The following is a 27782-nucleotide window of genomic DNA, read 5'->3' as shown; positions in this document are numbered from 1 at the left end:
CCCTGATCAGTCAACAGCCATCAACATATAGGCAAGACCTTCCACCAGCAAAAAGATTACAACTCACTGAAGGCTCATATGATGTTGTGTTAAGTAATAATAATTATTATATATATATATATATATATACACATACACATATACACACACATACACACACACACACACACGTATGTAATAGGGATAGAGTGAGTCTTTTATAGCTTTTTCCTCAGCAAAATACAAAAGGCTAAGGTTAAAAGAAGGCAGAGTGAGAGTGGAAAGACAGTGGTCCAATACCATTCCAAAAGATATTTATATTCTAACTTGTTCCTCCATTTTCTTTCATTAATTTTTTCCCTGAACTTAAAAGACTTTGTTCTATGTTACTAATCTCTTTTTTAAGAATCAATAACCAGCTCATTTATGGCAGGAGAATGGTCAGCCTAAATCAACCAGGCTGATCACATGAGGTTAGTACAACAAAGAGGATTTGTTTTGTTCTCCTGAGATGGGACATTAACTCTGGAGTTGGGAGTCTCTCCAAGACCAATAATAAATACTTAGCAGGTGGCTAAGCTTTTCATAACAAAATGGAGACCCAGCCAGGAGTAAATTTCTAAACCTAGCAGAGCTGAAATGACCCTCTGGGTGGAGAAAACAGAGATCTGAGAACCTGGACAAATACTGACAACACAATAAAAAACTAGATTTTAGAAAGGAAAGTTCTATAAATCATTAAGAAAACCACAACTAGAAGTGGGAATTTCTTTTTAACAAAGCTTATGGTCATGCTTTATATGTTGTGTCTAACACATTGAGTCGGTGATCTTTGATAAGAGTTTTAGCCAAAGACTTTCTTTATTAAACTATAGTGTGAATGGACTGAAGGTCACCAGGTAAATCCACAAATAAACATAGAGATAAATCCTGTTCCAGGATCCCATATTGTTCTCTCCATCCCTTCTATTAGATCAAGAGTTCTTAACCTGATGGCAATGAACTTGGATGAAAAAATTTGATTTTTATTTTCACTAAGTTCTAACTGAAATTTAGCATTTCCTTCGATTATTTAAAAATATTATTCTAGGAAAGAGTTTATAGATTTTCCCAAATTGCCAATGGCATCCATGATACAAAAACAGGTTAAAAATCACCGGGCTAGATTCAAGGAAGATTGAGACAAATTATACAGCCTAAGAAAAACTCATTACCATTATTAGAAATACAATTCAAAATACTGAGTCTACTCATCTCTGTATGATATCTGTTCTGATGCCTCCTTACAACAAGGAAAAGACCATGAATTCATGAAGACTAAACTAGCAGAGCTCAAATTTTATGAAGATGTACCCAAAGGGAAAGACTTTATGAACAGTCCTGAACTTGTACTATATACTTAGCATCCAAGGAAAATCTTAGGAAAATGTCAGGAGCTACCAGTGGTTCTATTTCTTCTTTCTCCACAGAAACTCAAAAAAGATCAACTGCTGAGACTCAAGGAAACTTCAAACTATATTTATGAAATCAGGACTTTATAAGGAAGGAATCTGATTATAAGGAAATCACTGATTCTTACAGTAGCAAAAGTAAATGTATCATTTTCATATGTGAAAAGAAGCACAGGTGATAAAACACTGCATAATGTGTCAGACTCAGTTTATATGTGGGTTGACTTTGCTGAACTGTTTTTCTTCCCCTCTTCCTTTTTTGATTCTATGTTGCAAGGGACATTTCACTAGATAAATAAAGAAAAAGAAGTATCTTTGGAATAAAAAGTAATATATGGAATGAAAGTAATATTGACAGCAAAAAAGATCAGTAATTTAAAAATATTAACAATAAGTGATTTAAGTCCTTGAAAAAACACTTTACAATTATCTCATTTTACCCTCACAACAACTCCATGAGGTAAGTGTTTTTATCTCCCTTTTTTACAAATAAGGAAATTGAGACAGAGGTTAAGTGTTTTGCCTGGAGACAAGGTAGATTTCATTAGTACTCAAATCTTCCTGATTCCAAATCAGGAAATCCAAAACCACTACCACATTTACTATGCTATCAAGCTTTCTAATAATAAATACAAGAAAATGACAAATACATATACATACATATGTATACATGTATATATATATATATATATACATATGCATGTGTATGTATATGAAAAACAACACAGATACATTATATCAAGGCATAAAGATAAAAATCTCATCTATAAGAATGATTATCAAACAGACCTTTTTTCCTATGAAATATAATCCTCCAAAAAATTACCTAGTGTTTTCCAACACTAAATGGAGAGAGCAACCTCATCTTATTTCCTTGAGTCAACTCTTTTATGTAAGGGCAGAGCCTGTCTGAATTTTTAATGAATTTTTCCCTTCCTGCTCCTCCAACAAGCTTGGTACAATGGACATTTAGGTTCTCAGGTGTCCCTGCCATCTACAGATCTACAATTTTATGATACCAAAGGATATCTTTATATTTAAATAGAAGCCTTTATGATGAAAGAGTCAAGAATTAAAATTAATAGGCTCACCATATCTTAAGGCTAGATAAGACCTCAAAAATTATCGTCTAATCATTTTACAATTGAGGAAAAGAAGGTCTGGGGAGGCAACATGACTAGCCCAAGATATCTGACATATAAATAGCAGAGCACAGACTCAAATCTAGCATCCTTTCTACTATACAAGAGGAAAGGCTGGATTCATCTATCACCCACAATGTTTATTAATGAAGAAATGACCTAGGGCATAACAAAAATCCATGAAATAACCAGTGAGTTCATTAAAAAGTTCTGATTGTTTTCTGGAATACCACTAAAGTCTCAGGCAAGAAGCCTGTCTCTCAATCTTATAATCTCCCCTCTGAGACAATCTCCAACTTATCCTATATATATCTTGTAGGTACATATTTATTTACATGTTTTCTTCCCCTATTAGACTGTGAACTCTTTCAAAGCAGACTTTTTTTCCCTTTTTTGTATCCCCAGTGTCCAGCGTTGGGTCTCACATATAATAGACATTTAATAAATTCTTGTTGACTCGAATTAAATTTGAATTTAAAATTAATTTTGTTTGGAGATGCTTTGGGGAATTTTTATGACATTTTGATAACTGAAAACACCAAAACCGAGAGCAAAGTCAGCAGAATCACTGCATTAAAAGCATACACCTGAGTTCCACAAATGATTCCCCAGGTCATACCAGATCATTTAGGTTCCCTGCGTTGTATGTGCAGTCACAAATAGGGTTAAGCCAACTTAACTTTCCAAATAGTAGGGCTCTTGATCCTTAACTAATCATTAGTTTCATCAGGTTATTGGGAACAGAACCACTGAAATTGGTGTTCATTGAAAATATTAGCATTTTCTACATTTTAACATGTATAACATATATTGGATTGCTTGCCATCTTGGGGAGGAGGTGGAAAGAAGGAGGGAAAAGGGTCAGTGTTGAAAAATTATCTGTGCATATGTTTTGAAAATAAAAAGCTTTAAAATACCCACAATGATTCTATTATCAATAAACTGACAATTAGGGGGGTAAAGAAAATATTAGCATGTTCAAGAATAGACAGACTTCTCTGCTGTCATTTTCCTATAATTATATTAAACATTCTTCACTACATTTTTAGATCAGCCCTTAATAAGAAAAAAATCATGGGCACACTGAGAAGAATGTATTTCTATGTAATTGAGGAAAAAAATTAAAATGTGCAAAAAAAAAAAAAAAAAAAGGAAAGATGCTAATTACTATGGCAAATACAAAGAGGGAAAAATTCATTGAATTTGCCATGACACAGGATAAGTATAGGACTGTGCAAGGGACTGTGCCGCTGACTCATTCTGAGATTGTCAGTGATGTAAAGTGAATGCTGCAAATTTACAAAGCGTAGCATAGCCCCAAATAAGAGGTATTAGAAAACATTCCCAAGTCCATTCCTTTACAAAGGTAGAAGGTCCACTTGTAGGAAACATTATGTATATTTTGAGACGTTGATGTATTGGTTGATTTTGCTCATTTTTGAATCTTCTTCCTTTTTATTTTTTTCTTTGAAAAATTTTTATGAGATGACTTTGGGAAGGGATAGGGATGGTAAGAGAAATACTTCCCATTTAAAATAAAAATACAACAACATTGATAATGTCCTGCAATATGAACCTGAACAGGATCAAAAGATTAAAAGACATATTAAAGGATATTAAAAGACAGGTAACCCCAATAAATGGAGTGTTCTGGGTAATAACTTCTAGTCAACAATGTTAACTTAGACTTAATGACTAATCAAAATGATAGGATTGTAGAATATTTGTCTTAAGGGGTTAAACAAAGATACCCATAGTTTAATGGTTATGGGATTAAACCAAGGACAACTGTCCCTGCCAGTAATAGAGTACTTAAAGATTTACAAGAAGCAATTGGCTAGTGCCATAGCACAAAGAGTACTGGGCCTGGAGTCAAGAAGACTCATCTTCTTGAATTCAAATCTGACCTTAGAAACTTATTAGCTGTGCCATCCTGGACTACTCACTTTAACCCTGTTTGCCTCAATTTCCTCATCTGTAAAATGAACTGGAAAAGGAAAGGACAAACCACTCCAATATCTTTGCTAAGAAAACCCCAATTGAGTCACAAAGAATCAGTCAACTGAACAACAACAAAAGGTTTACAAAGAGATGACGCTTAACAAACTTATTACAGATAGGCATTTATAGGTATGAGTATATCATCTCCATTTTACAAGTATCATGTTTGAAAGCAATGATAGTCACTACAATCATTAGCATTCTTCTCATTCTTCCAGGGATGAATAAATATGAAGGGCAAGAATAGTGTACTAGAAAGAATATATTCAGAATTCAAAAGAACTAAGTTCTCACTCAGCTTTGACTTTTAATTAGTCATATGATCTTGGCAATATTTATTATTTATAATTATTGCTTCATTGTTAATATTGATTAGTATAAATTATCATGATTCACATTTACTCACTTCTTTAAGGTAAGGAGTTATTAAAAGCCTATTTTAAAAAAAATAAACTAGAGCTCAGGGAAATTACTTGCTGGGTTCTCAAAACTCAATCCCAGGTGGTCTGTTTCCAAATTGAACATTCCTTCTATGATTTTACTCTGGTCCTCAGTTTTCTCAAATGTAAAATGAGGGGGATAGAACTAGACAATTTCTGAGATCTCATCATCAAAAGTAAGTATTATCATAACATCTCTCTAAACTCTAATTTTAATTTTAAATTTTTACAGCAGTGATTCATTTCTTTTTTTTTTTTTTTTTTGTCAAAAAGTAAGCTTATTTAGGGGAAGAAGTTACAGACAAAACAAAAGGTACCAGGAGTGGCAAATATTAAAGAGTTAGGAGAAAATATAGCCAAAAAAAGAGGCAAGTTCCCCAGAGGAATTTACAATTAACCAGGAGAAAGGAAATACTCCATGAGGTGAAAGGAAGTCATTGACTGGCAGGTTAGATCCATAGAGGAGTTTAGCAGACTAACCAAAGTTAGCTAGAGTAAGGAGAAAAGGCACCACTAAAAGGAAGACATTATGAGGGGAAAAGAAAACATCTCAAAATGGACTTAGTACTAAGAAAGACAGTAATTTCTACAGCAGTAATTTCACAAACAATTCTCATTTTACAGGATGTCCCAAACAAGTACAATAAGACTTTGAGTAAACTCTATATAAATGTTATCTATCTATCTATCATCTTCATAATTAAATCTACTTCTCTGAAACTTTCTCCATTATACCTAGTTCTGTATGAGACCTAGTAAAAATAAATCTAATTTCTCTTTCACCCTCAGTCCCGTCCCCGAAACACCCAAAAGTCTTCAGGCTAAACATATTCAGTTCTTTTAAGCAATACCAAGCACCTATTCCCTACAATATCCCAAGCCAGCCTCCACTACCCTACCTGTCAACTTTTTTTCCCTAAAATAGGGAACCCAAATTGAATGTAATATTCCATATACTACGTCCCAAATGCAGCACCCAACTATGATCTGGCCTTTTTGCCTTTTACCATAGCCCAAGAGTGAATTAGGTTTCTTAGATGACTTGACTCAAATTGAATTTCCAGTTCACAAAAATACTCAGATCTTTCTTCATGAGCTATAGTCTCTCCCCATCTTTATGGGGATGTTGTTGTGCAACTGTCTTTCTGAATATAATTCTAAACTTTACATTTATTTCTTTGAAATTTCATCTTTAAGAAGTTTTCTTTATTTTTTAAAACTTTATCGATGTGTTTTGTTTACATTACAAGCATTTGCAGATGATTCCCATCTTGTGAGAGGCCTCTTGTAACAAAATACAACAATTAAATGAGGCTAATAATAGTTACCTCATTTGAAAGCACATGCCACATTCCACATCTGTAACACACACCCTCTCCACCTCTCTATTTTAAAAAAATGAATAGAAATCTATTTTTTCTCCCTTAAATTCCAACTCACTGGAAAAAAGAAAAAGAGACACAAATTTCTCAAAACAAATATGCAAGGTAAAGCAAATGAGTGAATTCAAATGACTTATATAAAATAGATAGGTCTCATTTGATAAGGTATCCTCATGTCATGAATAGCATAGTCCTCTAGAACCACAAATAGTCATTGTATTATTGAACATAGTTCTTATGGTTTTCAAAGTTATTTGTCTTTACAGAGCTGTAATTATATAAATTGTTCTCCTAATTCTATTTATTTCATTTTCCATCGATTTAAAAGTTCTCAAAATTTCATTTTTATAATGTCAGTGTGATAGTATAAATTGTTTTTATGGTTCAGTCATCTTCATTTGACATCTGATCTATTGTTCTGGCCTTTCAGGATGCTTCCAGACAGTTCTGGACATTGATTGGTCCAATAGAACAGCTTCCCTTTCCAGATCTATTTATGCCTTCACCAAGACCCTTGATAAAATTATAACAGAACATAGCACTTAGCATAATATCTTGTACATAGTAAATGCTTAATAAATATTTTTTATTCATTCATGAATAACAGAGTTCTTAACCTAGGGTCCATGAACTTGGTTTTTAAAAAATATTTTGCTAACTGCATTTCAACACAATCACTTTCCTTGGAAATTCTATGTATTTTACTTTGTGTATTTAAAAATAGTACACCTAGAAGAGGTTCACAGACTTCACCCATGACACAAAAATAAATCAATTAATAAACACTTATTAAGAACCTACTGTGTGTCAAGCACTGTCTTTCCCTCCAGGAGCTCACAAAAATGCCTAAGAACCCCAATTTATTTAATCATAGTATTTTCATGTTTTTTGTTCGCTTGTTTACTTTTTCTCTCTCATGTTTTTTTCTTTCCCTCTCGGTCTGAATTTTCTTGCACAGCATGACAAAGATGAAAATATGTTTAAAAGGATTATACATGTCTAACCTATATCAGATTGCTTGCTGTCTTGGGGAGAGGGAGGAAGAAAAATATGAAACTCAAAATCTTACAAAAATGAATGTTCAAAATTATCTTTACATGTAATTGGAAAAATAAAATACTATTGAGAGAAAAAAGACCCTCTGATAGCTATTCCACTGAGATAGGTAACTCCCAGTAAGAAACCAACTCTCCTGCATTTTATCTCCTGTTTTATTTTATTTTGGACTCAGAATTTCCCTATTTTGCTCCTAATAAGCTTGATGCCCCAGTGATAAGCCCAGAAGCTTTGAGCTGCTCCATTTCCAATCTTGGCTGATTTACTTTAGATTTACTGGAGAGGGGAAGGGGAGAGGAGCTGCAGAAGCTAACTTGTATTTGACTTAGTGCAGACACCCAATGGGCTTTAGAATTCCCAAGTTCATGAAATACACCCTCCTCAGTCTATGCAGAAGCAGGGATGATGTGCCACACACACCCATAACCTAAAAACCTTCAGAGAGTTCTATGGAGCAATAGAAGATTAAGGGACTTGACCTTGAACAGGTCACAAGGGAGACCCAAAGCTATATTTTCCCAACTCTGAAGCTACTATGACATTCTGACTCTTTATCTACATTTCTCTTCTCTCATCAAAAAACACAGATAGGTATTTCAAGGAACTGATTGAATAATAGAATTCAAAGAATGAGGAATAGTGGATCCTTTTCAGTGTGGACAAAGATCTCTAGTGAAGTACCTCAGGGATTTGCTTTTGACCTCACAAATAAGTTTTTTTTCTTTCCATCAATGGCATTTTATTTTTCCAAAAACTTGCCAGTTGACATTTCCTATTGAAAAGACCACCTGGATCAATAAAAGATTGTCAAAAAGATTCAACATCTTATGTGATTAAATATGATTTAAGACATGAGTACAATCAGTTCTTGATTATATTTAACTTACTGGTATAGCCATGGCTTCATCCATTGCTGCCTATGGGATAGCACAGATAATAAAAAAATCCAGAGAGTTCTAAAGCTTCATTTCAGTCTAGAGTTTCAATTTCTTCCCTCAATGAACATTTGAACCAAGGTGGTCCCAGGTAACAAGTTCTAATACTTAGCACATCTGGCACATAGTTTAATAAATGCTTAATGACTAAAAAACCAACTAATCATGTATTCTGTTTTACTCCATTCTTCCATACCAATGTAAATGGTAATGAGCAAAGAAATAATCAAATGGTGAGTAACAAATAATGGGTAAAGGAGTGGGGGGGAGACCCTAATAAAAGATCACTTGGATAATTAGCTCCAAAGAAATGGCTGCAATTATGTACTTGGAACAACACTATCATTGGTAAGAGAAGCAAATAATTTCTAATGTGTCTCCCCAACAGTGATCAATGCTCAGATGTTGAAAAAGGTAAGCCAAAGTGGAAACAGTCACGAGGATAAGAAGTGTTCTTCACATTTCCAATACTTTCTTGTATTTTTTTTTATTTTAATTATTTAGAAACATGATGTTTAATCAGTGGCATGGAAGGGTCATAAAGAGCACTGCTGGGTTTTGTATACAAAGAAATCACAGATCTTCTGAAAAGCTGAAGCACATAAATGATCAGATGTCAAGGTTGCATACTTCAAAAACCATTTTAAGAATTGCATGCCCCCGCTGTATCATGGTCAGACTCCACTTAAGAGCACTTCAGAAGGAAAATGTTACTCAAAACACAAAGCAATGTGCATGCTTTTCTCTCTAAAGTGAAGATACTGGCCTAGCAGACTATAGGATAATCTAGAACTGGAAGACAATCTCAGAGGCCAATTAGCCCAACCCCCTCTTTTTGCATGTGAGGCCTTTTCCTGAAGCCCAAGGTGACCCATGAGGTATAGTAGAGTGTAAGAACTAAATCTAGTTCTCTCATTTTAGAGTGAGAGTTCTTACCCTGCACCAGCACTGGACTGACTTGTTTAGTATTAAAACACATTTATTTGAAATGTAACTCAGATACTTAAAATTCTTAAGCTAAGAACTGATTCATTAAAGAGACTTTCAATGGACTTTAGTTGAAGGGTGGGAGGGAGGTGACCTAGCTCTATATTTCATCATTTGGGAAAACTTCTACACTAATGATTAGCAACTTTTCTGCACCCTACAATTCCAGTACTAAGGGATAATGTGATTTGTCCAAGGTCTCAGAGTTAGGATGGATCAGTGACAGGTCTTACAAGCAAGTCTTTCTGACAAGTCAACTCCAACCATGACTCCATTCTGCCCCTTTTCAATGGGTTTCTTGTTGTTCAGTCATTTTAATCATGTCTGACTTTGTGAAACAATCAAGGATTTTCTTGGCAAAGATACTAGAGTGATTTTCATTTACTTCTCCAGCTCATTTTACAGATAAGGAAACTGAGATAAACAAGGTTAAATGGCTTGTCTAGCATCACAACTAGTAAATGTCTGACATAAGATTTGAACACATAAAGATGATGAGCCTTACTGACTCCAAAAAGGAATTGCAAAATAATTTTATGTAACTTTATCACGGTGTCATAGATTTTGGGCTAGAATAAATACCGGACATCTTCTCATTCAAACTCCTCATTTACAAAGATGGGAAAATTGAGGCCCCAAGAAGTGACCATCTTTCTTAAATCATATACTTATATATAAAATCTGTTTTCATAATTTAAAGTAAAATCTGCCCCAATGACAAACAATAACCTTATTTTAAATGGCATAAGGCAATCTGCTTCAAGAGGGAAAATGATGGATCTGAAACAAACAAAGATCTACCACCTTTGACACTTACTGGTCCAATAACTGTATGCAAAAACCATGTCACTTCTTGAAGCCTGAAGTTGAAGTATAAAATGTAAAATTGCAGTTCCTATTCAGAGGGTTGTTGTAAGGTTCCTATAAAACAATCTATGTAAAGATCTTTGGCAAATTTGAAGGTGGATTACAGCTGTTAGTTTTACATTTGCATTCTGGCAATCAACACTTGCTTATAATTAACTCACTTTGACTTGGATATCAATATCAAATATCCACTAAAAATATTTTCAAGAACCATATATAGTACAAGCAGCATGTCTAGGGGAGCCAAGAAGACTTTAGTTCAAATTTTGCCTGAGACCCACACTTGGCTATGAATAAGCAGCTCACACTTGGTTCTAAAAGAGAAATTCAGCAAATCCCTTATCATTCAAGTGTCCCAGACCAGAGGCTTCAAATAATAAAACCTAATGAACACATCTAAAAGGGTCAAACCAGATTAAAATGTAATTGGGAAATATTCAATAAAATAACAACACAACAGAACATAGATAATGCTGTGTGGTTTTCTAACTCAACATTAGCCCAGAGGCATCCTTACCTAAGGTTTACCACTCCACTTACTCCTCTCTAACTTTCTATTATAAGCATCAGAGAATCTGCCAATCAGCATTGCTAGGGGAGCTCCCTCAACTAGAGTGCTTCTATGGCAATAAAATTCCAGGATTGGTTCTTATCCTTCCAATATGGAACGTGACAATTCATAATTAAGGTCAGACTCAAATGTTTCACTGGGGCACAGAGTTGATTCTGGGTTACTGAAGATGATGTCAGGAGAGTACAAGATATGGCAAGTCTGACCAAGCTGGAAAGGATATCAAATACAGGCTTGGGGATGTATCATCTGAGAATCAGTCTCACCAAGTTCAGAAAGATTCATCACCAGAAAACTATACACCAGAAGGTTTGGGGGAGGATCTGGGAGGGAACTGGCCATAGTATCTTGTGAAGATGATCTACTGAGGATGAAGAGGTTGTGATATGCATCAGTGCAAGGAGCATCCACATCAATGAAGATTCATAACTTCATTTAAAGTATACAAAATATTAGAATTCAAGGTAGTGTTCTTTGAAAATAATTCAAGAACTCCATATATGCTGCTATTATGTTCTGCTTAAGGATACAATGGAAGTATACATATTTTAACTAATAATACTAGTTTGCTAACACATTTTATTATTAACAGAAAGCAGTATACATGGTTTATGGAGGACCTTATTTTCTATATATTTAATCAAGGAAAATCTGACCTTTTGTTGTTTCTTTGCTTTTCAGCACATTAAATCATCCATATCTAAAATTAAACATCAACTATTTCAGAGACCAATTTTCAGAAATAAACATGGTTTAAGTAACGAAGAGCCCTGTTATGTCAGGGAATCCTGGGAAAACAATTTACCTGTAATGGGGAGGAGGCATTCAGAACTTTTATAAGCATACATCAAAGTTTAAGGGATTAAAAAAAATACATAAAAATCAAAGCAACCTACTTAGAAACACAAATTTCCAGATGAATGATTAAAGCTGTAATTTTCAAAATGGGCAATTGCCAAATTCACCTCTAAATTCCTTTTCATGGGTGTCAAAATGATTTAGAAACAAAAGTAATAAAAGCTTAGAGAAGAGATCAAGAAATATTGCCCTCCCTCCTTTCCCTAGGAGAGGTGGAGAATGGTTGGTTTTCCTTGTTTATGATTCCCCTACCCTTTTTTTTTCCCCAAAGGAAGGCTCTTTGAGAGGGAGCAGAAGAATGCTTCAGAAATTCAAAAATGAATATGATAAAAAAACAAAAGGCAACAATAAAATTTTGATAAAGAGGAAACCAAATTAAAAATAAAAGTAATAAAATAAATTAGCAAGGAAGTTGCTTACTCTCCAATTCAATTTAATATTCATTTAACATCTCCGTTTCAAGTACTATATTATGTACATAAGTATTTAAATATTCTAAATATGTCCCTACCTCAAAAAGTTTGAACTGAAAGGAAAAGTAGAAAAATACAAAGAGAAGGACTAAACATGTTATTTCAAAAACATAGAAACATCTATGAAGTGTTCAGAGGAGGGAGAGACAAATTCCAGCTTTGGAAAGGGGTTCCAATGAAAGAGGAACATTTGAATAATGCCTTTAAGGCCTGGTGAGACTTTGATAGGGACAGATGGCAGAACAAAGCATCCAGGCTATAATGATATGAGCAAAGGGATATATTTAAGGAAGAGCAAATAACTCAGTTTGGGCTAGAGAAAAAGTATAGGTATACCTTATTTATTATGGTTCATAGATATTACTTTTTTTTTTATTGAAGTTTTATGGTAACCCTGTAGTGTCTACCAGTACTATTTTTCCAAAAGCATGTGCTAATATTATGTCTCTATCTCACATTTTGGTAATTGTCACAATACTTCAAATTTTTCATTATTATTATACTTAAGGTGATCTGTGATCAGTGATTTTTGATATTATTGCTATTGTAATTGTTTTGCAGCATCATAAATCATGTCCATATAAGAGGGCAAACTTAATAAATAAAGTGTGTGTGTTCTGATTGTTCCACTGACAACCTTTTCCCCATATGTCTTCATCTCTTCAGGCCTTCCTATTCCCTGAAACACAAAAATATAGCCTCCAAGTATTCCATGAAAGGAGATTCAGCAAACTATCTCCTAAGGTTCTTGTAGGATCAAATAAGATAATATTTGTACAGCACTTAGCATAGTGACTAGCACAGGATAAGTAAGTACTTAATAAATAGTTGTCTCTCCCCCTGCAAATATGGCACCAGTGTGAAGGATGGGTTAAAGAAAAGAAAGACAGGAGATGTAGAGACTGATTGGAAGGCTACCATAATTGTGCAAATTAAGAGGAAATGAGGGTTTAAACTCTCCTAGTGACATGGGAAAGAAAATGATACATGTGAAAATTATTTTGGAGGCAGAATGAGGAACATGTGGCACCTGATTAGATGAAAAGAGAGTAAGGAACCAAAGATAATTCTAAGATTTCATGCGTGGGGACCCTGGTGATGGTGATACTATTAACACAAGATCATAGAAATTTCATGTTAAGGCTACAGGGTACCTTATCAGTCATTTGATTCAGCTCCTTCATTTACAGACAAGGAAATGAAGATCTTTAAAAAGGCTTAAGTACATTACTATCCAAGGATTTAAACAATGCTTGTCTCACTGAAAATCCAGAATACTCTATCATAACATGCTATCTTTAGAAATGGGGAAATCAGAAAAAGCAGATTTAGTGGGAATGGGAGGTTATAAGTTTTGTTTAATTGATGTTTTCAAGATCACAGGACCTCCAACTACCAGTTACTCATAACTTTTGGCACAAACCCATATGATTAAATTAGGCAATTTTCAGAAGATGTTATCAAGGACATAATTTATTGACCTTGAGTCCTAGCAGCATCCTTACTCAATCCCCTGTTGAATGTTGTGCCCTAAGACATTCCACAGATCACAATATAGACCACTTTAAGAAAGAATCCCCCAGAAAATACACCCAAAAACCTAAAGGCACAAACACACCCAGAAAAAGCACTCTGATTAAAAGACTTCCCAGAACTACTCTATACTACCTGAGACAGGGTTCCTCTAATTCTGATTCTCCCTTCTACCTCTACAATCAAGTCTGAAGGATGAAGGCTGGTTTAGACATTCACTCTAGTCCAAAAACATGGATTCTCTTTGCCTTTACAAACTACTTATAAAAAGCCTCCAAGGGAACAGGTCTGGTACAGAATATTCTGATGACAAGTAACAGTTGCTAGCTTCCTGCTATAGAAATCCACTGACCTGTCTTCCTGATTAGGCTAATAAGTTACCAAGTTTGAAGGGGAAACAGGATATTCAGGTGAAAATAACTCTTAAAACAGAAAAAAAAGGTTTAGAGTTTAAGAGGTTAGAGAGGAAGAAAGAAATGTGGATATTATCCAAATAAAAATGAAAATTGGAGTGTTGGAAGTTTATGGCATTGCAAAGAAAGTAGAGAGAAAAAAAGGATCAGAAAGGGTAGAAAGGGGAAGAAAAGAGAGAAAGAACAGAGGAGGAGAGTAGGATAGTGTTCAATGACATAAGATCCAAGGGGTTTTATAAATAACAGTAGAGTGGGGGTGGTTGACAATGGCAAATACTGGAGAGAACTGAAGGGGAAAGCCATTTCTTTAGCATTTGGGTGGCCAATGATGATTTAAAACCTTTGCCCTTTTGTTCTCATTCTCATTAGCAAGGCTAATGTGGAAATATGTTTCATATGACTGTAGATGTATAACCTATATCAGATTGATTGTCATCTTGGGAAAGAGTGAGAGGAGGAAGAAATAAATAAATGGAAATCAAAATCTTATCAAAGTAAATGTCAAAAACTAATAATTTTTAAAAATATGTTGCAAAGTTTAAAAAAAAACACCTTACTTCAGAATTCAACTAGAATCTTGCTTTGAAATTAAATGAAAATATAAGAAGGACCATGATTTCAGTAGGGAAAGAATAAGGATTTGGAATAATTATGCAAATCCTAGTTCTTACATTCCCAATTTCCTATCAGTATAACTTTGGGCAAATCATATCATCTGTCTAGGTCTCTATATCCTCATCTATAAAAGGAAGAAATTGGAGTCCATGACCTCTAAGATACCTTTCAGTTCTAAAATTGTGATCTTATGATTTGATTCTACTTGCAAGAAAAGAGTTAATGATATTTGCAGTTGTATAAACTCAGGTTCAAATTAATAAATAAGCTTTGGTGGTCTTATCTACGTTTCATTCCCTTTCTAATGTCAGGATCAGGTTTAGAATTTTTACATGAAAAATACTGTGGAAATATTTCAACTTTTTTTACTAAACTGAAGAATGTGAAATGTGTGTAGTCAGAAAACTATTTTAGCAAGTATGTAAGTGTGAAAGTTGGTAATCTACCCTGAAGATTATGTCTTCAAGGTAATCAAATAAGTAATGGGAAATAGTTCTAAGCATGATAAAAAGTATTTTGTAGCTAAGGGGAGATCAGAGAACATGTTGGTGAGAGATCCAGAGATTGTGTGCATAGAGGGGGTCTTTTTGTCTTTTTGTTCTACTTGTTATTTGTCCTTCATTTTGAAGAGGACCATTGATATCACAAGATAATGTCTTTTTTTTTTTTTTTTTTTTTTTTTTACAATCAGGGTTAATTGACATGTTCAGGATCACTAATTTGGGTCTGGAGTCAGCTTTGAACTCTAGTTCTCCTGACTACAGGATTGGTGTTCCATCCACTGTGCCACTGTGCTCTGAGGAGTCAAGGGAATGTCTATCCCAAGCATGTTTTGAAGATTTCCCCCGGTGGAATAGATGGATGAGAATAATTTGTTCCACTAGCCAAAAAGGCAGCTGCATCAGGCACTATGGAGCTCCTAGAGCTTGGCCAGATATTGAAGACTGAAGTCATTCCACTGCATCTCAGGCCATTACCTTGCCTTTGGACTTCAATGATCTGAAAGGAAGAGTAAAACTGATGACTTTGTTCAATTCTCCCTAATTTTAAACCAATTCACACAATTAACATACAAGTCACGCACAAGTCAAGACATCATCCCATGAAGTCATTTGTCCTCTTCAAAAACAAAGGGGAAATAACAACAATATTATGTGTATATAAAGCATATAAAGCACTCAATGCCTAAGTTTGGATGCATGAAGGATACTTCTGAGGAATTCATGACAGAATAATCCATTTCAAAAATCTTTGATATAACTGGAAAATAAGCTGAATCCCTGACCTATATGATCTCTGTATAATTCCCAGCAAATTCATTTGAATAAAGGATTATTATATAACTGGTATTGAAAAGACCTTTCCCCATAGCTTGCTCTTAAATTTTGAATTTTGAGAATCATGTTCTAAAGGAGAGGAAACATTCCTTTAGGCAAAACCAAAATAAAGGCTTTTTTATTCTACATGTCTGTGTCAGTTGTACAAGGCCCATTTTGTCCTTTTGCCATCCTGCATTTTTTGTTTGGAATTAAAATTCCTCAGTCATTTACATTCCTAAGGTTAAAATGGAAAAAATCTGAGCTCCTTCACTCTGATTCTTGTGGTTTTAAGTCTTATTTGGTGTGTTATTTACCAAATAAGCCACAAAGTAAACATCTCCTACCACTTTACTTTCAACTATTTTTTAAAAAGGTTTCCAGTTACAGGAACATTTTAGTTTTGAATTTTCTATGGCTTAGAGCAATATTCACATGTTTTAAAAGATCAAGAATGTATACAATATATAAGAAAATTATGTGAATTCTTATTTTCTTGAATATACACATTTCCTTGAAAAACTGTACATTGTGGGATGTCACATGATTCTGCAATTTCCTAAGCTGCTATAGTTGTTGATTTGGGTTTGACTTTTGGTGACCCCATTTGGAATTTTCTTGGTGAAGGTAATTTGAGTACTTTCTTTTACAGGTGAGGAAAGGTAAAAGATGTTAGGTGACTTGCCATGGATCATACATCTAATAAGTATGAGGCTGGATTTGAACTCAACTCTTCCTGATTCCAGGTCCTGAATACTATCTATTGCACCACCTAACTTACTAATCCTAAACCCCTTTTGGGTTTCCTTATAATTAATTTTTAATAAACATTGCTTCATGACTTATGTTGGGAGAGAAAAATCAAAACAAAAGGAAAACCATGGGAGAAAAATGAGAAAAAAAGAAGTGAACATAGCATGCATTTATTTACATTCAATCTTCATAGTTCTTTTTCAAGATGCAGAAGACATTTTCTTTTCAAAGTCTATAGGGATTGCCTTGGATGTGTTTCCTTATAGTGCAATTGGGCTGTAAAGTCAAAAGCACAATTTTAAGAAATAGAAAAGGAAACCTGGCCACTGACCTCAGGAAGCTTATAATCTCATTGGGCAGGTTCAACACATACACATGAAAAATGAAATATCATATGATCTGGGGAGGGTTGGGGTGAAGCAAAATTCATGGCACATGGAACAAAAAGCATATGTACTAGAGGTATTCCAGGGAAAAGAGTGAATGAATGAGCATGGGCTAAAATGCTCAGAAAAAGACTTAGTGAAGAGGTTAGATAAATTAATCACTTCAGGTAGGTTTTTTATAGTAAATGGTATTTTACATAAGTCAGCATTTTAGACAGAAGCCAAATTTTAGCATAAAAAGGAATCTACTATGAAAGTAGGTATCAAAATGCCCAGGATAGCCCAAATATCAAGCAATTCTGGGTAGCTTTGGATTCTTTTTTTCAACATCTATCTCTGTTTTAGGTGGTAATTATTTATTGTTAACATATGAATATCTATTTGGATAGAATTTCTACATAGATCTGGATTTGGAAGGGAACTCAGAGTCCAGTTATTCCCACATCTCTAATTTACAAGTTCAGGGAAGGTTAAAATAACTTGCTTAAAGCTCTTAAGTGATGTGATATCCAAAGATTCTTACCTCAGCTTGAGAAGAACAGAAAGAGTAGAGCTAATAACCTGCTGAATAATATAAAATATGTCATAGAGTAGAAAATCCACTAGATTAAGAATCAATAAGACCTGTGTTCAAATCCTTCCTCAGATACTATGTGACTGTGTGACTCTTGGCAAATGACTTGGGCTCACTGGTTTCCTCACCTGCAGTAATCTGCTCTGAAGTCTATATGGGAATTACATCAGCAGAATATGCTTATAAGGACTGGATTCACTGACAAATTCCCTGATTACATGGAAAATGGGAATAATAATGTATACGTCTTAGCACAGTGCCTGGCACATAGTCACTGTTTATTGTAATAAATTGTTTATTATTGTATTAAATGTTTATTGATGAACTGCCTGATTGATTGACCTTATAAAGTTATTGTGAGGGTAAAATGAGATGTGACAGAAATGGGGTGGGGAAAAAGAGATTGGGGAAAGGGACACTAAGAGGAAGGGGAAAGAGAGAGGGAGGGGAAAAGAGATGGGAGGAGGGGCAACTAGATGGTGCAGTGGACAGAGCACCAACTGAGCAGTCAAAAGGAAGTGAATTCAAATCCAGCCTCAGAAACTTAACAGTTACTAGCTGTATGACCCTGGGCAAGCCAATTAATGCCAACTGCCTAGGGGAGAGATGGGGAGAGAGAGAGAGAGAGAGAGAGAGAGAGAGAGAGAGAGAGAGAGAGAGAGAGAGAAGGAGGGAGAGACAGAAAGAGAGACAGAGAGTGACAGAGAAACACAGAGAGAGTCAGAGACAGAGAAGAGAGATCAGCCTATGGATCTATCTAACCCTTTACTGAAATTGTTTTGTCCACAGAAATCAACAATCTCTTAATTCCCAAATCCAATATTTTAGATTTTTTTTTCCTCGATGAGATAGTAGCATATCAGTCATTCTATTCTCTTCTCCTCTAGCGTCTATGACACTATTTTGAATTCTGATGATTCCTTCTCAATCTCTTTGATTGAATCATCATCTATATCTCATTTATTAATATTGTATCACCCTAAAGATATATCCCAGTTCCTATTTTTCTCTTTATTCTCTCACAGTGAACTCAAGTCGTATATGTCCAGTCATCTCCATGGGGATGACTCAAATTTCTATATCTATTCTTAAATTGCTCTCCTTAACTCCAGTTCCATAACACCAGCTGTACCCTGAGTCATCTCTCCCTCTCCACAGTTGTCCTTTTGATATCTCAAGATCAACATGTACAAAACAGAAATCATTTTCCACCAAATCCCATGCATTCTCCAATTTCTATTTCTATTGAGGAAACCACCAATATTTCAAATCACCAAAACTCAAAAGATCAAAATTGTCCTTAATTCTTGATTCCTTCTTCCTCATCCAGCCCCTTAAAACCAATCCGCTGCCAAGTTGTGGTTTCCACCTCTTTCCCCTTTTCTCTCTCAGTTACTACTCACACTCCCATGGACTACTGAGATAGGGGAGATTTTTCTCCCCTCCCCAAACTATCAAAGTTGCCAAGTTAACACTCCTAAATCACTAATGGGTCCATGTTACACCTCATTCAAAAATCTACATCAGCCCCTTTATGCTTTGTAAGATAAAATACAATTCCTCCAATGTCATATAATAATAATCTGACAATTTGGCTCAAATTTATTTTTCCAGAGTTAATTATCATTTCTTTTCATACATTTTGTTCCAGTTATACTTGTCTTCTAGCTGCTTCCTGAATTCAGTATACCATCTTCCTCTCCATGCGTTTGAAGAAGCTAGCCTTCCTCTTCTAAATATTCCCCAACCCCATACCTGAAATAAATTCTCTCCTAACCTCTGCCATTTGGATTTCCTAACATCTTTCCAGAGCCACCTTATATAGCAATCCTTTCTTGATTCCCCCTAGTTGTTAACATTATCTTTCTGCTGAAACTAATTTACATTTATTTATCATGTGTGTTAATTCCTCCACTAGAGTATACTTTGGGGAACATGTAACTGTTTCCTCCCAAAAAAAAATATCCAGCACAGCATATGCCTTATAGACAGTAAACTCTTTAAAAAAATGTTTAGAATTATTGGCAATTCTTTGTCGTGTCAAGAATAACCTTTTGTATCACACTTCATACATACTTGTAGTATCCAACATCATTTGCAATCATCAAACCATATAGAGTATGTTTGTAACCAACATTGTTATTCTGTTATTGTATTGCTAAAAATTAATTACTGGGCTAAGATTGTTCCTGGAAAAAAACTGACAAATGTGGAAATGTGTTTAAAATGCTTATACATTTACATATATCAGATTGCTTGCTGTCTTGGGGAAGGAGGAAGTAAGGGTGAGAAGTAGAAAAAACTTGGACATAAAATCTTAAAAAAAATGAATGTTGATGGTTCAGCTGCAGTCCTGAAGTCAGGAGATCCTGAGTGCAAATCTGTCCTCAAACACTTAACGCTTACTTGCTGTGTGACCCCTGGGCAAGTCACTTAACCCCAATTTCCTAGCCAAAAAAAGAGGGAGAGAGTATTGAAAACTATCTTTACATGTAATCTGGTCTTTTTATTTCATTGCTATATGGAATTACAGGGTATAGACCCTCTCTTTCCCACACAGTCTCTGTAAGCAGAAGTTAAGTGATTTACCCAGAGTTACATGATCAGTAAATTACAGGAGTAGAATCTGTACTCAGGTCTTTCTAATTGTAAGGCCAACTATCTATCTACTAGAGTAGATGACCTTTATAATAAATGCTTGCTACATTAAATAAATCAGAACAAAGAAGTCAATATTTCCCCTGAATTGTCATACCCTTTCTAGAGTATAGCTTGGATGCTATATTGTAGAGGGGACATTGATAAAATTAAGCAGATCCCCAGGATATGTCTGAAATCAATTAATATTATGTCTTATTAACAGTTTGAAGGAATTCAGGATGTTTAGTCTAGAAGAGAGATTTAGAAGAGTCCAAAGCTAGTTGTTTTCAATCATCTGAAGTGTTGTCATGTGGAAAAGGGAACATACTTATTTGACTTAAATCCAGAAAGAAAAAAGTAGAATTCAGTCTAACATAAGGAAGAATTTCCTAGCAATTAGGAAAAAACTAAATTGGTTGATTCATTAAGTAGCAAACTCTTTATCATTAGCAGAAAGAACTACTTGCTTTTTGTTTGTTTCCTAGACCCTCTTGGCACTCTGGTGAAGCCCACAAATCCCTTCTCAGAGTATTTTTCAATGTCTAAAATAAAATATATAGGATTACAAAGGAAAGTAATTATATTAAGAAAAAGCTATCAAAATATTAAAAAAAACAAAAACAAGTATATGGACCACAGGTTAAGCATCCATTGCTGAGGAGGATTAGATTAGCATCCTTACTCTTACTTTCTAACTTTGAGATTATCTGGACTCAGTGATTTAAAAACCACTTATGTGAGTTATTCTATTACTTCAACTCAATTACGGAGACTCAATTAAGAATTCTGTTAAACCCAGGGCTTGTACAACATGCAACATTTTGCAGGTTACAGGTAAAATTTAGCACAAATTTTACTACCTTTTCTTCTCTGTTCAGCTCAAGTGTGACTTGTAAAAAAAAAAAAAAACCATGCAAACATTTAGAAAAACTATATTGTTATTATACACATATGGAAAAGCAAAAATGCCACAAAAGAGTTCTCCATGGCCCCATGGATCATAAAGGATGAAAAGTAAAGCCCCAGAGGGTGAAGAAAAGACTCAGAACTTTTGACCTCACGTTCTACAAGTAATGTAAGTCCTCTTCACTTGTTTATGAGGAGGGAAGGGGTTTTTTCCTAAAAAACAAAACCAACCACCACCAAAAAAAAAAAAAAAAAAAAAAACCCTCAACTTAAGTTTTATTAAACTTTTCTCATTAAAGTTTCGAGAACTGAGTAAAAGTATAAAACCTAAAAATCTTTATATGAAAAAAGCCCAGAAATTTATACTTTTTTTTTCGTATATTATCAAGTAGTGTAAAAACAAGGAACACTTCAACACAACTCGGTATTTGCAACGTCCTTGGGACTACCACAACCTCCCTCTTTACATTTTTTCTCAATACCTGAGGCTCAGGTTACTCTCTTATCCTCCCACATCGAAACACTCTACCCCACCCCCCGAAACCTCACACATACAAATACATACAAAAGGAAACTTAAATACATAAGTTAGAGCAGATAGAATACCTTCAGAACGAAGTTTTCTGTTGTGTCTGCTATAGAAACACCGACGCTTAGGAACCGAGTGGCTTGACCCGTTTCCAAAAGGAGATTGGGAGAAATCAGGTCCCCGAGAGGTGAAAGGGCCAAAAAAATGGGCTGTCCCAGGAAGAGGGCGAGTTCACCTACACCTGAATCTCACACCACATTCTAGGGTCTCGGAGCGCACAGGTGCATACATACCCACTGAAAAGGAAAAACTCCCAGATCCCAAAGAATGCCAGAGTCCCGACAAGTCAGTAGCCCAAGTGGCCAGGTGGGCGGTTCCGAACCTGGGCAGAGCAGGCCCCGCCCTGCGGCGGAATTTGGGGGGAAGCGGAGGTGAGGGGATGAACCTGCTCCCGCCGACTTGGAGCTCCCACGCCAAGCCAGCCGGGAGGCCCTCCCTCAGAGAACTAAAGTACTCTTCAAACTCCGAGAATGGGGGAGGAGGAAAGAGCGGTTCACCGTAAGAGCGGAAGGAAGGAGTGAGGAAGGAGGGAAAAAGAAAGCAGGAATTTCCACCCCTGTAGGGGTGGAGAGGGCAAAGATTCAGCGCGGAGCCACTGGAAACAGCCATCATTCACATCTCTTTTTACATTTGCAAACACAATATACGGGATCTTAGCTGCCTCCCCATCTCAGACTTCAAAGAAAATTGGATCTCAATGGAATCATGTGTGTTGTTATATTTGTGTATTATTTTTCTGGTCTAGGTTGTAAACTCCAAGACCATCGTCGTGATTAAACTCTATAATCCTCTGAATACACACACACACACACACACACACACACACACACACACACCCCTCTACCCCACGGCTGGAGAAACACATCTAAGTGAACAACAGGGCCACAATTTTGTCTAAAATGTATAAACACTTGTTATACACAGACACACCACACCACACACCTATCTCGGGGCTGAGTACACACTTTCCTTTCTAAATAAACTCCAGGACCATATAGTCTTGACTTAACTTTATAACTCCTCACTCTGGGGATACACGGTGAACACACTACATATCCACCCCACCCCACACATCTATTCCAGTCTGGGCACACACTCACTGGGCCCTCTCTCATCCTTCTAAGTAAACTTCAGAGACCGTGTCATTGGTAAATTTTTATTCTCCCGGTCCCCAATTCAGTGTTCGGACTTTTTGGGCCAACTCTTAGCTAAACTTTATATCCCACCCTTCCCTGAGGGACCACTACCACGACTGGCCCCAAGATGCTCCGCATACAGTAAGCGCTTCATAACTGTCGGATTGAATTATAGGCTTCACCCAAGTCCCACCACTCAGGTTGATCTCAGACAGACCCCAAAGAGCACTAGGCTCTTCCCTTCCTGGGCCCTGCAGACTTCAGTCCAACACTTGTCACAGCTCAGAGCACCTCGGGGTGCCCGGCCAGGGTTTTCCCCATACTCACCCAGGCAACGGATGAGGAATCCTGTGGGGGGTTTTAGTGCCCGGCGCATCCAACCTTCCCGGAGCGCCTCCAAGTGTTCCTCTTTGCCCTGGATCAGCAGGACCTGTTCGTCGATCCAGCCCAGGAAGAAGGTTTCGGCCACGGCAGCCGTCACTTTCTTGTTCCAGAAATGCTGCATGTTCTCGGCTTTGAAGTCTGCGAAGATCTCGTAGCCGATGTGGTGACGGGCTAGCTGCCTGCCCTGGGGCGGCTGCTGCAGCTGCTGCAGCTGCGATTGTCCCAAAGCTGGGGCCGAGGCCCCCTGCTCCACTAGGGCTGCAGGTTTCACCGTAGCCGGCCCCCCAGCTTGGCTCAGGACTATGGCTAGGGAATGAGGCGCGATCTGCAGAAACTTATCCATTTTCTGAGGCATCGCTGGCCTGTGCTGGGGTGACTGCCGCTGCTGGGTCCCTTCTCACTGTCGCCTCCCGCTCCTGCAGCCACAGGATATTGGGTCTTGGCTGCAAAACAAAATGAGGAGTGACACCCAGGCTGCCACCTCCACTCCCTATCCCCCACCCCTCCCAGAAGCTCCCTTTTTCTCTCGTCCCCAGCGAGACGACCCTAACTGAGGCTATATCACAGAACACCAGCAGTACCTGCGGCCCCCTTTCCTCCTGTTCCAAAGGAAAGTCTCCGGAGAGACCTGGGACGCCGAGGGAAATCCCTTTCCCGGCCACTCTGGTCCCATTCCAGAAGAAGGGAAAAACCTCTCCGGGCTCAAGGGAAGTCAGTCGGTTGAAAGTTACCTCCAAGTGCAGGTGGCCTTCTGGCCCTCGATCATCTTCCACCGTCGGTCCCCCAGTGCATCGGCCCACAAACTTGACTCGCCCGAGCCCTTGCCTTGCCCTCGGCGCCTGGCTGACTCCGCGCGCAGGGGGCGGAGAGGAAAGCGGAGAGGCGGGCAGTTTGCAGAAAGGCTGGGGAAACCTCTCCTGGAATTAACCGTAGGAATCCAAAGCTAGAGGGAAGTCCCCGCGGTTGAGAAGGCCCTGGGGGAGACAGGATGAAAAGCGCGAGCGGCCTTAGAAAGCATTTATTCCCAAACTAAACTATCCCGGAGAGATTACTCCAAGCTTTGTGCCCTGCCAGAATCCTCCCTAACCCCCTACTACTTGTAAACTTCAGACTTATCCTCCCCAAGAGAACAGTGGACATTCGGATTTTAACACCTTGGCCAAGATTCCCAAAAGTTATTATCAATCCGACCTCGCAATGGAATTGGGCACGATCCTTTTCATCTCCAACCGCAAACACCTAGAACCTACATGCCCCGATACGTGATTGGATAATTCAATTCAATTCAACAAGTAATCCCTTATTATGTGCCAGGCATTGTGCTACACCCTTGGGAGACAAAACAAAACAGACCTGGCCGTAGAGAAGTTTAAATTTCGGGGGAGAGAAAAATATAGCATGTGGACAAATAAGAAAATACAAAATTTGTTCAAAGTAATTTTGGAAAGAGCCCTAACGGCTATGGGGATCAGAAAAAGAGATGGCACCTGAGGATTCCAAGAGTTCGTAGTAAAAAGGGAAGGCAGTACCGGCATAAGGACAGACTGTGCCAGGACCTAAAAGAACCAGAATAGAGAAATAGATGATTTTAAATGAGAAAACAACAGACTGGTTTGTCTGGAATTCTGATTGGAAGGATGGGGGATGGGTAGGAGTGATTTAACAAAAATTGGGGAGACACAAATTGGAGCCAGATTATAAAGACTTTAAATGAAAACAGAAGTTTGTATATTATCCTAGAGACAATATAAAGCAAGGGAAGCATTTTGAGAGAGAATAGCATGATCTGGGCTTTAGGAATATCAATTTGATAGTTGCTGTGAATAGAGAATGAGATGGGAGGGGAGAATCAGATGGGGGGGACAGTCCAGTTTGGAGGTAATAAGGCTCTAAATGACTATATTCCAGCAACTGTTAAGTATTGGATCTACAATTTGTAGTTTCAACCTGAGTTCTAATCCTGCCCCTGCCTACCGACATGATTCTGGGCAAGTCACCACTTTCCTAATCTGTAAAATGAGGAAATTGAAAGTAGATGGCCTCTAGGTTCCCTCCTAATCTCAGTTCCGTCACTTTATGACCCTCTTCAGGGTTTTCTTGGCAAAAAATATTGAAATGGTTTGCCATTTCTTTCTTCAGCCCATTTTACAGATGAAGAACCTGAGGCAAATAGAGTGAAGTGAGTTGTGCAAATTCAAAAGGTAGTAGGGGTCTGAGGCTGGATTTGGATGTCAGATCCAGTGGTCTATCTGCTGTGCCACCTACCCACCCCTTTACATAGAACTAGAAAATATCTAAGTCAGACTTGAACCAAGCAAGATTTTCTGTCCACTCCCCACCCTGTTATCTCACAGCATACTGCTAGTCTGAATGATCACAAAATAATCAGAACCTGCTCTTAAGAGTACTAAAAAGCCCACTCCTGATTCCAGGGCATTTCTTCCATTTAACATAAAGAGGGAAGTGGGGGGTCCTGGGTTCTATAATGTAAATGGCTTTTAGATTCCTGAAATCAGAAAGTACATTAAAAAAAAAAAAAGGCACATAGGAAACTGGAATTAAAAGGTCATTACTTTTCTCCCCAAGAAATATAAAAGCTTGATCAACATTGATCCTTGGTAGAAGAGACATTTTAAATGAATAAATGATCACCATTTCAGATTTCCTTTAGTATTCACCAACATAGGAGATCTTTCTCTCCTGCCTCCACAGCTTTCTAGCTCCTATTTATTGCCTTTTCTTCCTCTCTTAAGAATGTAAATTCCTAGAGGGTAGGAACTGTCTTGCTTGTTTTTGTTTCAGAAAAAGGAAATTGGAAAGGGTGGGAAGGAATGAAGGAGTATTGGAGAGAAAGCCTGGGCGCACAGTTAAGAGTACCCCATAGAGAGGACTGAAGACACAAGTGTCCAGGTCATTCCCCTTAAAATGGAGGTTCTGGGAGGAGTTAGCCAATCAAAGAGAAGGGCTGCAGAGGTGTCACATACTTCAAGTATGTGAAGTCTAGGAGTGGAATGAGCTCTCAGGGTAGTGTGGAGAGGTTTCTGGGGCATTATAGAGGAGAGTCATAAGTTTATCTACTGCTTTGATCCCCTTTTTCCCTGTTCAGGGCCCATATTAAAACAGGTACCATTTATGAACAGAATCAATGCCTAATACACAGCAGGTACTTTAAAAAAAATGCTAGCTATCTGATGCATGTCTTCCTTCTTCATAGATATGTTCAGAAATATCTGTCACAAGAAACTAATGCAAAGTAAAATAAGCAGCATTTTTTTTCCTTTTTGATCTGATTTTTCTTGTGCAACATGATAAATGTGGAAATATGTATAAAAGAATTGCACATTTTTTGCATATATTGGATTACTTGTCTAGGGTAGGGGGAAGGTGGAAAGGGAGGGAGAGAAATCTGGAACACAAGGTTTTGCAACGGTGAATGTTGAAAACTTTGCATATAATTTTGAAAAATAAAGAGCTATTATATCTATACCTATATAGATATAATTATACTTATTTGTCCCAAAGCAGAGCTTTATATGGATGCAAGTAAATAGGTAGTCAGTGGAAACTGATAGCCAATTTTTTTAAAGAGAGGATATCAGTAAAATATTTTTAAAGTAAAAAAAAAAGTGAAATGAGCAGAACCAGCAAAACTTTGTTCATAGTAACAACATTGCTCCATGAGTCATACTAAAACAAATGAGACCTTATTGGGGAAAAAAGATTCACAGAAGATTTAGAAACCTAGTAAAAACAAATAGGCATCCACAATAACAAGAAACTCTGTTTCCACAAATGGTATTTGAGTTTCGAGAAGTTATAATTGCCTAGTGATATACCTACCCCAACTTTCAATAGTTAAAAATTACTGAGCTGGTTAACTATGGTGGTACATACCTCAATACTAACCACTGGAGAGACTTCTGAGTCTGGTAAATCACTGAATTTCAGGAGTCCTGAGCTGCAGTAGGGCTAAAGTTGAACTGATCCAGTGCCCATACTAGGTCTAGTACTAACATGATGAGCTCTGAGGAGTAGGGACCCATCAGGTTTTATAAGGACAAAAGAATCAGCTTAAATTGGAAACAGGATGAGTCAAAAGAAAAAACAAACCCCAAAACCTAACCAATAAAGGCCCACAGTTACTGAGTTGTCTGCTCTTACCTCTTCATTTCTAAAAGCAGCAATAGAGATAAATCTTAAAATATACACAAGTTCTTTGTTAATTCTCTTAAGTATATAGTTGTTCTACACATGTTGCATCTTGTTGCTCATTCTTGTGGCCCAGCAATAACTGATTTTAATTACAGGACTACATTGTAAATGACCCTACAAATTCTCTTCCTCTTTAGATTTTTAAGGACAAGATCAATTAGTTAGTCATTAAATTAAAAGGAT

At 36.9% G+C, this 27782-nt stretch overlaps 1 protein-coding gene across 1 annotated transcript; it reads right to left on the bottom strand.

Moving 5' to 3' along the window:
• Positions 1–15360: 15360 nt before the first annotated feature.
• On the bottom strand, positions 15361–24597 carry LOC111721315 (storkhead-box protein 1). The gene is made up of 3 exons (XM_023505829.2): positions 24119–24597; positions 23331–23830; positions 15361–15702 (listed from the first exon to the last, which is right to left on the bottom strand). Exons 2-3 carry the CDS (start codon positions 23740–23742, stop codon positions 15695–15697), a joined length of 420 nt encoding a protein of 139 aa, XP_023361597.1. The 5' UTR covers positions 23743–23830; positions 24119–24597; the 3' UTR covers positions 15361–15694.
• Positions 24598–27782: the final 3185 nt, after the last annotated feature.

This window comes from Sarcophilus harrisii, chromosome 6 (assembly GCF_902635505.1).
Source record: "Sarcophilus harrisii chromosome 6, mSarHar1.11, whole genome shotgun sequence".
NCBI lineage: Eukaryota > Metazoa > Chordata > Mammalia > Dasyuromorphia > Dasyuridae > Sarcophilus > Sarcophilus harrisii.
This window is presented reverse-complemented; position numbering and strand designations above follow the sequence as displayed.

What these genes read in the sequence shown, in the direction of transcription:
- LOC111721315 (XM_023505829.2), bottom strand. Translation starts at nt 23,742, where the DNA reads ATGCCTCAGAAAATGGATAAGTTTCTGCAGATCGCGCCTCATTCCCTA.